This window comes from Dendrobium catenatum, unplaced genomic scaffold (genome assembly GCF_001605985.2).
Source record: "Dendrobium catenatum unplaced genomic scaffold, ASM160598v2 fragScaff_scaffold_1199, whole genome shotgun sequence".
Lineage (NCBI taxonomy): Eukaryota > Viridiplantae > Streptophyta > Magnoliopsida > Asparagales > Orchidaceae > Dendrobium > Dendrobium catenatum.
Window position 1 is genome coordinate 1040813 of NW_021319661.1, and position 14353 is coordinate 1055165.

The 14353-nt window shown below is 39.5% G+C and overlaps 1 protein-coding gene and 1 pseudogene across 1 annotated transcript; one reads left to right on the top strand and one right to left on the bottom strand.

Annotated features, from left to right (window-relative positions):
• The first annotated feature begins 2019 nt into the window (after nucleotides 1-2019).
• On the top strand, nucleotides 2020-2757 carry LOC110092884 (annotated as a pseudogene).
• A 6421-nt stretch (nucleotides 2758-9178) lies between these two features.
• On the bottom strand, nucleotides 9179-11058 carry LOC110092885 (probable xyloglucan endotransglucosylase/hydrolase protein 23). The gene is made up of 3 exons (XM_020817577.2): nucleotides 10448-11058; nucleotides 10160-10353; nucleotides 9179-9723 (listed from the first exon to the last, which is right to left on the bottom strand). Exons 1-3 carry the CDS (start codon nucleotides 10718-10720, stop codon nucleotides 9345-9347), a joined length of 846 nt encoding a protein of 281 aa, XP_020673236.1. The 5' UTR covers nucleotides 10721-11058; the 3' UTR covers nucleotides 9179-9344.
• Between the last annotated feature and the right edge of the window lie 3295 nt (nucleotides 11059-14353).

The window sequence follows — 14353 nt, forward strand, 5'->3', positions numbered from 1 at the left end:
ATAAAACTATGGAGCTGTTCCAAATAGACCCTATGACACCGGATTAGAGGGGGTTCGACAAGCAGTCGTCAACGATCTGTTGACCGAAACTAACATTACTCAAACAACTGTTTCTTCGAATGATCCACTACATCAGTTGGTATCAGAGCCTGGAGCTTGCGAAGATCGATGGACTGCGGAAGAAGGTCGACTGTCGATGATGATCGAAGCCGCAGAATAAGATTGGCGGTCAACGACGATCGAAGTCGAGGAAGGTGGGCTGTCGACGATGCTCGAAGCCAGATCGCCTTCTATCAAGCTCAAGCGAAGGAATCACTCGATCGAGTAGACAGAAACCTTGATCGGATTGACAGAAACCTTCAGGCAATAAGGAAGATGCAAATGTCGTCGACAACCATATCGATGTATTCTTCTTCTTCTTCTTCGCTCCTCTCATCCTCTTCACGCGAATGCATGCCATCAGTCCCACCATTTTCCCACTGTCGTTAATGACTACCCTCCGCTCGAACTCCCGCTTCGGTGGCGTGACCCCCCTCCGTTCCAACATCCTCTGTCTCCCAACTCCTCCCGTCCACACGAGATGGAAGCTGATCGCGACCAGACCAGACCTGCAATACGCGAGATGCAACAGATCGCTTATCACAACCAGAGCAATGATCCGAAGCCATTTCAACAAATCTCTTCCATCGCTGATTTTGACTCCGTCCAGCAGGCCTTTGATTCGCACAGCAGAATCAAAGATAATTTGGCTATTTCGACTGAGAAAGATGGACATGACGATCAGGATCTGGAAGCCGAAGAAGCAACTGCCACTGTTGTTATCGATTCTGCCTCTGCTCAACTCACTAGACCGCTTCTAGCTCCTCTCAATCCCGCCGCTACCACTCCTCCATTGTCGCCCGCTCAGACGGAGCCCCCACTCTGCTCTCGCGATTTTGCTCCAGGTGTTGAGCTCGATCTCTCAAGAATTGATTCTAGTTCTTTATCCCACAAACAATCGGCGGCTCTGATGAAATGGGAAGGATCACAACTGAAGTCCGATCGAGAGGTCGATGATTCGTCTCTGCTCCCCGCACAAGAGAATGAAACCCTAGCCGAGAGAAAATCCTCAACCGCGGTACATATCATCGTTGTTCCTACCACTTTCACCGGAGATTGTTGTTTGTTCTTTCAGTTACTGGAAGGGGCCATGGCATCGCCTATGAAAAAATCTTGCCCACCGCCAAATTATGCTGTGCCAATCGATGCTCCATGGGTTCCAGCAGTTACTCTGCCGCATTTCTTAGCACCGACAGCACTATTGGAGTCACATGACATCACGGGATAATTTTTTGTCTCATCAAGCTATTTTTGCTACAGTAATTGTTCAGACACAAATCCAGCAACAAGTAAGATTTCTTACCCCATCAGGATCACTGAAAATTCTTTACTACAGTCAATACTACCCGTAAACCTTTTGCCGCTTCAACAAAGACTGCCTTCAACTCCTCCTAAAGCTGCCGGTAATTTCAACGGTGCATTCACTATGTTTGAGGAGATGAAAGCATTTGGTGTGAAGCCGAATTCGATCATTTACAACAAGTTGTTGGAAGCCACGGGTAGAGTTGGAAGGCCATGGCATGTGAAGAACATTTTTAAGGAAATGAAATGTAATCCATGTTCAACAGATCTCTTTACCGTTGAACCAAACATTGGAATGGTTCCTGTTTTGTGCAACTCAACCATTTTTGTTAGCTCCGTTCAATACAAGAAAGCTGCTTCCGGAGATTTCTTCACACAGGGCGCGACTGGACAATCAGTTTTATCTTCCAGACTTTGGGATCTTTGACAATCTTAAATTGACTTCTACAAAGCATTTGGGCGATTAGCCAGTAGTGAGTCGGTTTGTTTCAATGAGCAATCTGCTTCACTTAATAGATCAATGAACTATGCACTCAAATTTATCTGCATAAAGAAGCTTGGCTATGGTCTGACTAATGCCCTTGAGGCATTAGCGGTTGAAGCTGCCAAACAAATTGAATGGCATTTGATGGATCATGGAAATGGGGAGACCGAGTTAAATACAACTACAATATTGGCATTGAGGACGTTTCCATTGCAGGTGTGCACATGATCTTTGTAAACTCCTCTGACAAAGCTGAGCCAATACAACACTTTCAAGCAGTTCGTCGAATTGTCACTAAAGGATCTAAACCCAACTTGAAGAGGCTGGAGGAGATTGTGCATAAACTTGATAAAATTTCAGCTAAGATTGGAGTAGAAACCAAGTGGTCGAACCATGCCCGGTTGCTGATTGACCAGATAAGCATGCAACAAGAGAAAACTGTTAAATTGGAATATTTGAATAGACGTTATGAGGAGTCTGCCCAATTGAAGACTCTTGTCCTAGATCTTGAAAAAAAGAGCCTTCAAACAATATTCAAAAAAGGTGAGTCGTGTTGTGATAATGGCTTGCAATCGACCAGATTATCTGAAGAGGACGATTTTATCTGTGCTGAAGTATCAGAGTACAATTGCATCAAAATTTCCCCTTTTTGTTTCTCAGGATGGAACGAACCAGATGTTAAAAGGGCAGCTTTAAGTTATAGTCAGATAACATACCTGTAGCATGATTTTGAGCTACATATCGAGAGACCTGGAGAGTTAATTGCATACTATAAAATTGCTAGACACTACAAATGGGCCTTGGATGAATTATTTTTTATTCATAATCAAATAGTCATTTTAGAAGATGACATGGAGATTGCATCTGATTGAGGAAAGCCTCTTCATGTGGTAATTTTGAAGTCTGCATTCAAAGTCTTTGACCCAGGGTTCTGGTTAGGATGTCCACCTATACCTCCCTCCCGATGACGAGCCTCGACGGAGTCTAGCTCTTTTGACGCAAGGGGAGAATGATGCAGAGCATTTTAAGCTTGGAGTATTCCTTAGGATATCTTATCTAGTTTGTTATAAGCTTTTCTAGAATCTTCTATAGATAGTTTATATAGGGATGTTTTGGAGGAGGATGGCTAATTGAATGATATTACTCTCTTTTAAAAGCTTTGAAGCTTTTGGGTTCTTCTTCTTCCCTGGATTGGGACCGAAATCCTTCTTGCGGGTTGATTCTTCCGACGATCCACTACATCATGAAGTTTGTTGAAATTTCAAACATTAATTGTGCCCTAATATTTTCTAAAGAAAAATATGCTCCTTGCATCCAAGTTCTTACATAGTGCTTACGCTTTGTACATGCTCAACCTACCTTCCAAGTTAACCATCAAAATAGTGTGTTGTACTTCTAATTGGTCGCCTTCTACACAAGTGAAGATCTGACAGAGAGAGACAGAGAGAGAGAGAGAGCGACTTCTCAAATTAATGCCGCGAGCTGGCCTTGGGAATTCAAATAAATAAATAAATAAAAGGCCATGAGACATGAGCTACTACATTAAAATATATCCATTAAGACCTCATTCAAGGTCATGATAGGTAAAAGTACAAGCCAGTAGCGTAACATGAACTGATTATGTCTCGATAATTTAACAAGTAGTCACATACTTCACAACTTTTTTTTTTAAAGAATAAGAGATGAAGTACAAGAAGAAGAAGAAGAAGAAGAAGAAGAAGAATTAGGCAACTTTCCTTTACCCGCTTCTTCTTCTACGACTCTTTCTTTCATCTTCTCCCTCATCGGTTATGTAAAGGATTGGAACCAGTGGGAACGGGCCTCTTGTCGTCGGCATAGCAGCTGGAGTTCTTCTCTTCTTGATAGCCAACAAGGCAATTACAGAGCTCATAATGCCTCTTGGACTTGCTTCTCTTCATGTTGCTTCGGGTTTTGGATTGGAAAAACTTTCCGGCCATCTCTCGACTGAAACTTTGAGGGCAAATGCAAGATAGAAGAAGTAAGAAGGCTACAAGGACTGGCAAAGCCCATCTTCTCATGACGGCTAATTTATGCTTTGTTTAAGGAAATATTCCAAAGGAATGATGAAGATATGGGCTCATGACTCAACGACAGTGAAAGAGAGGGAGAGGAAGCTAAAGAAGGAGAGAAAGCTGGGAGAGGAGGGAAATGCAAGAAAGGAGACAAGCGTGTGAGGAGTCAAATGGAGCAATAAGTAGGTTCCTCGGATTTACAGCGCTGTGAGTTAAATCCACATCCCTCGATCAGTGATACCACCAAACAACATTAATGGAGCTTCAATATGATTGTAAGAAGAGAGAGATAAAGCGAGCAAGAGAGTAGACTAAATTAGATCGCAAGTGACCAGAAAAAAAAAAAAAGAAATCCTCAATAAAACTCGCATCATGCGTGGAAGGATAAAATATCATTGGATCTGCATCATGTCTAATGGCATTTAATTCTCACTCATTTAAGTTTTGCTCAGGATACATTTTTCCGTGCTGCGGACCAGCAAATATATAATCATTTTCTTATTAAAAGATGTATTAAAGAATTGTATCAGGAAAAACACAAGTATGTGCTTCCAAAAATAAAAAAACAATTCCAATTATAAGGATTTTTATATTGTCAATAACATCAGACTATGCCTGATGTTGAGGCATAACCTAATTACTGTAAAAGCTTTAGAAGTTGATGAGGAGAAGTACGAGATATTTGCAGATAATAGGGCTCGGCTTCAAATTTTGGAGGCTTGATTTTCTTGATATGCCTATTTTTTATTTCTTAGCAAACTTGCATCCAAAACAGGAGAGATTATTATGTTTAGAGTCTGGACATTGAGAACCGTTCGGTTTTATGGTTGTAAACAGTAAAAGCGCATGAGTGAATAGTAAAAGCACAGTTGTGAACAATAACTGTGCTTTTACTTTTCACAGTTACAAAATAGAACGATTCTTTATATCTGAACTCTGTACGTAATAATATCTCTCACAATAGATGTTCAATGCCAAACACATACAAACTAAATATCAACATACACAAGGCAGAACCCAGTAAAGGAATCAAACGATTCTTATGTACTTAGACGGGCTAGAATAATCATGGATCAGTTTTTTGTTGGCACCGGGTCATTTGGATCATGTTAGGTTAACCCAGACCCGAAGCGGGTCGGGTTCGGGTTGACCCTTTGACTAGAAATAGACATATATTTTCCCCGAAACCCATTTTTGTCCCGGTAACCCGAGATTGACTTGTTTTGACCGAAAAAGTGGAGATTGGCCCATTTTTGGACCTGAAAACTAGTAGTTTTTTGTTGGCACAAGGTCGTGTCGGGTTGACCTTGACCCGAAGCGGGTCAGGTTCGGTCTAAAAAATCGACTCGTTTGCAAAAATGGGTGAAGTTCGGGTTGACCCGAATAGTGCTGGGTCAGTTTGGATTTGACCCGTGACCCGAAATTGCCACCCCTACTCGCTCTCGCTCCGGAATTTTGCGGCCCATGTGGATTTTAAGAAGCTTTAAAACCAGGTACTGTTTCATAGCGTAAGGAAAGATGAAAGGTACCATATAAGTTGCCAGGATTACGTGTTTGATGGTGGACAGTGTGGCGGAAAAGCAGGGACGATGTTGTAAGCTTGGTCAGATCTCATAAGTAGCAGAGGCCGCGGAGGAAAGAGGCGTCTCCGCTTTCCTTCCTATCCTTCTCCGCTTTGGCATCTATCTGTTTCTCCTATATAAGATGCTGGAAATTGTTGCTGGTGGATTGCAAGAAAAGGAACAAAACCTTAATAAATAATCAATTTCTTCCATCCATCTCATAACAGCTCGCCTGATTTGGTCTTAAGCAAATCATTTTCATGTGCAGGATAGCTGTAGTCTGTAGATCTAGCACCTTTTCCGAGATGCAGTGAGCGCCATCCAAATTAGTTCAATGTCGATCCTCGAGCACGGCCATCAATGTAGGTGGGGGAAGTTTCAGCCCACCATGCCAGCTAAGTTTTTGGGGCTTGGTCCAATGCTCTTGAGTAGTAAAACCGGCCGAGCCTACGTAGCTGGTGGTACTTAGCCCAAAAATTATAAAAGATTATGAATTAGGATCTTTTCAGATGATTGCTGTGTTTTATTAAATTGATTATAAAACTATAGAGGAAAAAATAACATTATTAATCTAATTATTAAAAAAAAATACAGATTTTCACAATAAAAATTTATATAAAAATAATAATCAAATGAAATTGTGATTATTGTTTGAAAATAAAATAGCTAGAAAGCTATTTCAAATTGGGGTGTCAATCTCAGGTCACGGGTCGGGTTTGGGTCGAACCTGGAACTGACCCGGGTTCAATCGGGTCGACCCTAACCCGACAGCGGGTATCCGGGGCAGCCTCAGGCAGCTCTTTCTATGGGGGTTTCTGGGTTGACCTGCTAACCCATCGGGTCAACCCGAACCCAACCCATTTTGAAATCGGGTCGAGTCCAACCCGGATTTTCGAGTCGGGTTTTCGTGTCGTGTCAAATATTGACACCCCTAATTTCAAATATGTCCTTAGTTAGAGAAATTATAAGACACCGATAACACAAATTGATTGCTTATTTTTGGTGCATTAATACGTTATTGTGTGAGAATTGAATGGTTTATTTAGATTTGTTTTAACTAACTTTACGCTAAGATTTTCTTACTAATTAGTGAATGTCCTGTACATAACTCATTTTGGCCTGTTGCTAAGAGCTCTTGACTACCAATAAAGAGGTCTTGAGATTCGAATGTTGCGTATATGATATGTGTGAGTGAGTTTATCTAAATTAGCCTAAATTATCCCCACAATAAAAAAAAAAAGTGAATGTTGTGCTTCTTGCTGAGGTTGATTTTTTTTTTTCCGGAAAATTTTGAGACATTAGCCTAATCTATTCATGTAAAAGAAGGAAATACAAGTGTAAAAGAGAAAGAACCAAAAAAACTATCCACGAAAAAAACAAAAATAGAAGTAAATGGTCATACAAAAAATAACCACCAAAAGGTAGGACAAAAAATGCTCTGCAAAACGAGAACTACCAGCAAGCAAGAAGAGCATCATGTCTCCTGGTTGCCACAAAAGACCTTCCAAGAAGAAGCTGGTAAGAACCAGCATTCATCATCGACCACCAAGGTTTAATTTCATTAAGAGTTATTGTAAGCATTATTAAACCAGGCTTAATTACTCTTTTCAAGGTTAGATGTATACGAAGCAGTAATTAATTGTTTCATATAACAGTTAAATTAGTTCACTGTTAGTTTCTAATTGACTGTTTTTAGATAATTTTGATTTTGGTTAAGCTTCTTATTCACTGTTTTAAATTTAAAGTGGTACAAACTTACAATTAACCATTTCTGCAAGTGAACTTCAACTTGGCATGTGATTTATTGTATTGGCATCACCTGAATCTTAATAGAAGCTTTATAGGTTTCGTTTGGAATAGTTTTTTAATTGTTTTAAAAATAGTAAGAAAACTAACAGAAAGTCATAGTCACAAATCTCTATCAATTATCAATTGATTAAAAAAAAATTATCAAGAGTTATGAGAAAGCTTCACAAGAAGATTATGAGATCTTGACTAGAAGCTTAACTGTGTTAAATGGATCAAACTTGGGAATTCAACAAAGACAAAGATTCATGGACTAACACTAAGAGATCTCACGAAAATTTTATTGAATAAAATGAAGTTAAATTCTTAAACATTGAAATGATTTTTAGTGTGACAATTGAAATTTCATAAAAAATTTAAAAATTTAAATATGTTTGTACAAAAATATTTCTATGATAGGTGATCGACCTCGTCAGTAAATGTTAATGCTAAAATAAGAGGCCTAAAGGTCAAAGTGAATCATACCTTAATAATTTAAAATTTGAGCATAAAATTGTGTGATCATTAGATTAAAATGGAGGATAATGATGATATCTAATGGTTTAGAATTTAGACGGTTACCTCTCAAAAAATTCTTAATAAGAACGTTAAAAGAATCTGTCAATGAATACTTGAATACCAAGGGTTCATTTAAGATGACTTTCTTACTGGTTCTTAAAGCAGCTTCTTCCACTCTTTGGGATTGATTGGTTTGCACTTGAAAAATATTTTTTATACAATTTTGTAGCATTATGTACTCAGGCAATGTGGCATTGTGTAGTTTTTATGGAGAAAGATAAATAGTGGAATGTTGGGAGCTCTAGACCCTAGCATTGCGGCTCTCCAGCTCGGTGTTGCTAGGGAGTGCTGTGGTGCTCTAAAACCTGGCTTTGCGGCGCTGTCAAACAAACATAAAATAGAGGGTTGAGCACCACGATGCTACAAGACGGGCTGACAAATTTCTTACTTATTTTCCATAAAGAGTTGCGTCACTTGGTGGTTTCATTGTATCTCTTTGCTAGTTCTATTATGAGAATGGTGCAACGGTGAAGAGAGACAATGAGAGAGTGAGAGCAAAGAGAGACATGTAATATTTCTCCCAAAATTTCATAATAAATTTCTTGGTATGACATTATTTCGTAGAATTTTTACGATTTTGAGTTTTTTCAAGTTAAAAACTTGTGTTCTTTATTTTCGTTGTAATTTTCTATTTCATCTTTATATTTGTTTAGTGTTTCACTTTGCCAATGAAATACTGTTCAACTCCCTCACTAGTCATCCTAATAGCAACCAAACATAACTTAGTTGTACTAATTAAGATTTAGCTTTGGGCAATTTTTTTACTAATTTATACCGTAACTTTTAGTACCAAAATTTTTTGAAATTAATGAAGAAACATTGGCCTAAAATCGGAACAATTATTATGTCCTCCGACCGGACGTAGAGGAACGTCCGGTCGGAGGCCAAATCCCGCCAAAAAATGAAAAATACCGAGTAAATACTGAGCAATACCAAACAATAACAAGGAATACCATCACGTGAAGATCCAATACCGAGTTATACCGAGCTATACTGAGCAATACCGAGTTATACAAAAGTTGTACCGAGTTTTTCCTAGCAAAAATTAGGTACAACTCGGTGTTGCTCGGTATAGCTCGGTATAACTCGGTATTGATCTTCACAGAGCGGTATTCCTCGTTATTATCAAATAATACCTAGCAATACCGAGCAAATACCGAGTTTTTTAGCGGGATTTTGCCTCCGACCGGACGTTCCTCTACGTCCTTACACCAGACCTAATAAAAGTTCCTAAAATCGCTCCAAACGAAACTTAAGTTATGCGAAAAGTTAAAATAAGACTAAGACTGAGTTGAAACTCGTAGTACAATAAAAATGAATGCATTTAAAACATTTCAAAATTTCTAAGTACAATAATTTATTAATAATTTTGGACAAAGAAGAAATTACAGTATTTCAAAACAAATCAATAGAGAACATACAAATCGTATCATCACATTACAGATCAAAGAATAAAAGAATTAACAATAACAAAAAAGTTATTTCTCTTCCTCTCACTTCTCAGTTGATGGTGCACTCAGTAGGCAGCCCTTGTGGGAATCGCTTGCGATCGGTACAGTAGTTATAGATCATGTAATTGCTCTGCACCGACGACATCCTCTTCTGGCTCGTCACATCCATCTCGTAATCCATCCAAGTTCCAGCCCCACTGCATCTTGATCCGCCGCCGATCCAAACGCAGGCGTTGGCGTTGAAGCTACGGTAAGAAGCGGTAAATGGCGCGTTGTTCCAATCCGTCTTGATGAGCCCTCCACGGGTGGCCCAGTCGTCGGCGTTCCAGAGGCTGGAGTAGATCCTCATGGCTTGACTCTTTGGGAAAGCGACCCCTCTCGTCTCCAGATTCCTGAATACCCTTATGGGCGTTGCGTCCACCATGAATCTGCGCATGCATATCTCAAAGTTAGCATCTTTTCTCTTATTTGATGAGCGATTATTAAAAGCTCTGGTTTTTTGTTATTCGGAAGCTGCGGCGATGACGCCGGAGCTGAGATGTTTGACTGTATTAACTTCAGGCTAGTTTCATTCCATTGGGTAGCTTATATGGCTACATAGGATTAGTACTTGCTTTTATTTTGTGTAGCCTATTATGTTACTTTCTTTGGCTATAAATGCATAGCAAATGCTTGTAATAAAGGGAGATTTTTGATATGAATATGATTTGAGTTTAGTCTCATGTGTTTCCTATATCCTAAGAGTGATTCTTAGGTGGTGGATCTTTCCTCCAAGAAGTTCTTGGAGCGGTGTCCGGCAACCGTCACCGGATTGTCGACGTGGATTCGTCGAGCCTCCTACCTGTCCGGTGTCAGGCGACTTACATAATTTGTCGGGGAATCCAGATGACAGAGTAGGTGTGGAAATCCTTGGTGGGATCGAACCAGAGCTTGAACTGCATCTCCCGATTGCCCTTTCCCTGCGTGAACACGTTGGTGTGCAGCGTGTAAGGGTCGCCGCTAAGGTTCCCGAGGAACTCAAAATCGATCTCATCATGCGTCGGCCCCTGAGACGATAGCTGCAGGCGAAGCAGTAGTAGACCTCATTAGTTTAATGAATTCCGAGCTATCACCAGCTTATAAAAGAGTTAATGGAGTGCGAAAGCTACTTACGTAGTAGGCGGTTACGGTGCCGGCAGAATTGCCAGGGACGAGCTTGATTTGCATATCAATCTTGCCGAAGAGGTACTCGCTCTTGGACTGGAAGCCGGAGCCTGAAGCCTTGTCGAGTGAAAGAGTAAGCAGCTGCCCGTTATTGAGTATCTTTGCGCGGCCGTCGCCCCAAGTGATGTCGAAATCATTGTTGAAGTTCCCTGCGGCGGCGGTGGAGACCATGGCGGCAAGCAGAGAGCAAGCCAATATAGAAAGCAACAGAACATTAGCCATTGCAGAAATGGTAAGTAATTAAGATGGAGAAACAAGAAGCCTGAAGCGTATTATCGGGGGGACAGTAGGCTGAGAATATGTTGGGTGAGAGTTGGAAACTGAGGGTGGAGGAATTTATAGGAGGCTGAGATTGACGAAGAAGAAAAAAACGCGGAGGGAGGTGGCGGTAGGAAGTAGATCGGAGACTTCCGAGCTAGTTTCTTCACACTTCTCTTGTCACCGGCACTTGTTAGCTGGCAGCAGTCTGGATACAGCGCACTGCATTGATGAATTAGTAGCGCACGGACACGGTATCCTATTGTTATATTATATTATAAATAATAAAAGACGCTCTTTTGCATTATGGATCAAATATGTACATTTTGAATTTGAATTCATATTATAATGAGAAATTATTCTGCAGAGTAAGATTCAGATGCTACATATTTATTGTTTATTTTACTGTGTATTTTTTTATACATAATTTTTTGTGACAAATAAGTAGTAAATAAATAATACATAATAAATACGCAAAAAATTATGTATAAAAAAATACACAGTAAAATAAGCAGTAAATACACAGCATCCGAACCTTACTCTGCATTCGGATTGCGTACACCTGAGGTAGAACTGTAGAATGCAAAACATGTTGATTTCGCCAATGAAAATGTGGAGAAACTATCAGATCATTTCTTAACTTTTTTTTGCAATCATTTTTCAATATATGCACTGAAATAAGATGGCTACCATAACAAATTCAAAAACGATAGCTAGACATGAAATGATGAAAACACTTAATAAAAAAATACATAAAATGTTTTTAGCGTCGAATTCATAAGATGATGTTATTCATATGTGATTAATTTTTAGTTTTGATGCCTCATCAAAAATTGGTTTGATTGGACTTGAATCTTGAAGCATATCTCAATTTAAAATTTCCAAAATTAAAAAGAGGGTCATTCAGCAAACTTATAGTCAAATTGAACATCTCGGGAGACGAATTCAACAACATCAAAATTGATCTAATCTGAGCCCAAATGGGCTCAAATGAAGAGCTTAAATAATACTTGAAAGCTTTTAGAGCATTAATTGAATGGTGAAATTATATCCAAATATAGAATGCTTGTAGTCGAATCGAGCGACTCAATGAGACGAATCCAGTGAGCCTAAGTTCACTTTATTTTGACATTATTAAGACACTTAAACGTTGAATGAATGCTCAATGATTGAATAAATCAATATAGATAGTTCGATGGAGCACTCTGAATTTGCTCAAGAACATTTTTATATTTATAAGACATGTTATTTTAGAAAATCTATAAATAGGCTCCCACTTCCCAGTTGAAAAGGTGTTTGGACATTTTGGAGGCTTGGACATTGGGCTAGAGATTCAAGAGAGCTTTAAGCCATAATTCCCATAGCACCACAATTGACGAACCCTTGCCACCCAGTCTTCATCGAACATTCACTGGTCGATCATGCTCAAACCTCCAATAGGTTGCTGCCACTGTACCTCAGCTAGGCTATTGCTCTCAGACTTTTGTATGGCCGCTGCCGCCAAGTCTCTGCCCAACCTATGTCTGTCGACTACAATCTCTTTGACATATGTCACCTAACTACAGTCCCTTCGACCATCATCGTAGGACAACAATCCCTCTGACCTCCTTAGCTTATCGACTATGCATGACCATTCTTACCTTCATCACCCACAAAATTTGGTCTCTTCGATCCCAGTCATCTAATTATGGTGCCTCCGACCCCTATCATCCAGTGAGTATGATCCTTGGACCTCCGACACCGAACATTAGTCCCATTTGACCTCAGTCTCCTAACTATAATCCTCTAACCTCCATTATTCGACTATGGTCCCTCCAACCTTCCTTGCCGACATCAATCCCTTCGACCTCTATCTCCTAACTACGATCCCTACGACCTTGACCGCTTGACTACGATTATTCCAATCTTCGTCACCTGCCAACTACAATCCTCGTTCCATCATTGCTTAACTACAGTCCTCAGATCACTATCACCAAAATACAATCTCTTAGACATCTATCCTCCAATTACGATCCCTCCAATCTCCATCACCCGTTGACTATGGTCCACAAACTATCGTCACCCAGCTACAGTCCCTCCGACATCAGTCACTTGACTACGGTTCCTACGACCTTCGTCGCTCGACTATGATTCCTCTGACCTATGTCATCTGACTTTGGTCCCTCCGACTTCTGTCTTCCGACTATTGTCCTTCTGACCTTTCTTGCCATATTACAATTCATCTAATCTCTATTTCTCGACTACGGTCCCTCCAATCTCAGTCATCGATGGAAAATTAGTTTATTTGATAATTTAAATTACTTAATAAGTTAATTTAAATTAGTTAATTCTTTTTTATAAATTATAAATATATATGATAATTTTACAAAAAGTTTTAAAATATATGCAGGAAAATCAATCGAAAATATTTCATCAGAAATACGCCTAAAATCCATCAGAAATTCTAACGGAATCTGCTATAATTTTTGGCGTAAAAATTTCGTCGGTAACTAGCATTTTTCTTGTAGTGGCCCAATTGCGGTCCCTTCAACCTCAATTGCCCGACTTCAGCCTTTCAAATCACCGTCTCCCGACTATGGTCCTCTAACAATCGTCACCTGGCCGACTATTGTCCCTTTGACCTTAGTCGCCTGACTATGGACTTTTGATCATTGTCACCTAACTACAATTCAGTCGACCAAGACAATAGGCCAACAATCTATTAAGAACAGGTCATGCCTTTATATTCTTCCAACTACAATCATGTAATATGCTATATATGATGTATATTTTCTAATATTGAGCCAATGCCTTCCTCTATGGAAATGCATCATTTGTAACCGATATTAGACACTAGTGAAATCATTTCAGCTAAGATTGGCCCAATAGTTTTTCCCCTTTTTAGGATTTTACACATAAAAATTCAGGTTTCTCTTATGATTCTTGCACCTCTCTCTTTATATTATGCTTGTTGGATCTTCGTACAAAACAAAGACGTTAAACTCACCATCTCTACCGTCACAAATGTTCTGGTAGGCAAAGTTTAATGATTAAAAAATTTATATGATGTGTAATTTAATATAATTTGTTAAATTAATATTGTTCTACGCTATTCTTATTATAACAATAATAATGAATATGATAATATGTGCCAGGCCAATTCGAAATTTTGACGACTTAAAGATGAATTTAAGATGCCCATTTCATTAATAATATTTAAATGCAAAGTCATATATGAATTAAAGCTTACCAAAATTTTTGTTGAGTGTATTGACAAAACTACGAATTATGTGTAAGAAGACAAAAAGCTTCACCTTAAAATCAGGAGGAACGAATTTTTATATTCAATATAACAACATAATTTTTTTAAAAGACAAGAATTATCAACTATCATTCTAGACCTGTCAATATTGGACCTGACCCGAAACCAACCCGAACCTGACCAGAAAATTTCGGGTTTGGGTTGGCCCGAATCCGAAGCGAGCCGGGTTCGGGTATGGAAAACCAACCCGTTTGCAAAATTGGGTCGGGTTTGGGTTGACCTGGAAACCCGGGAATGACTTGAAAAATCCATCTGCCCGGGCTGCCTCGCGTTGCCTGCCCTGGCTGCCCCGGCTG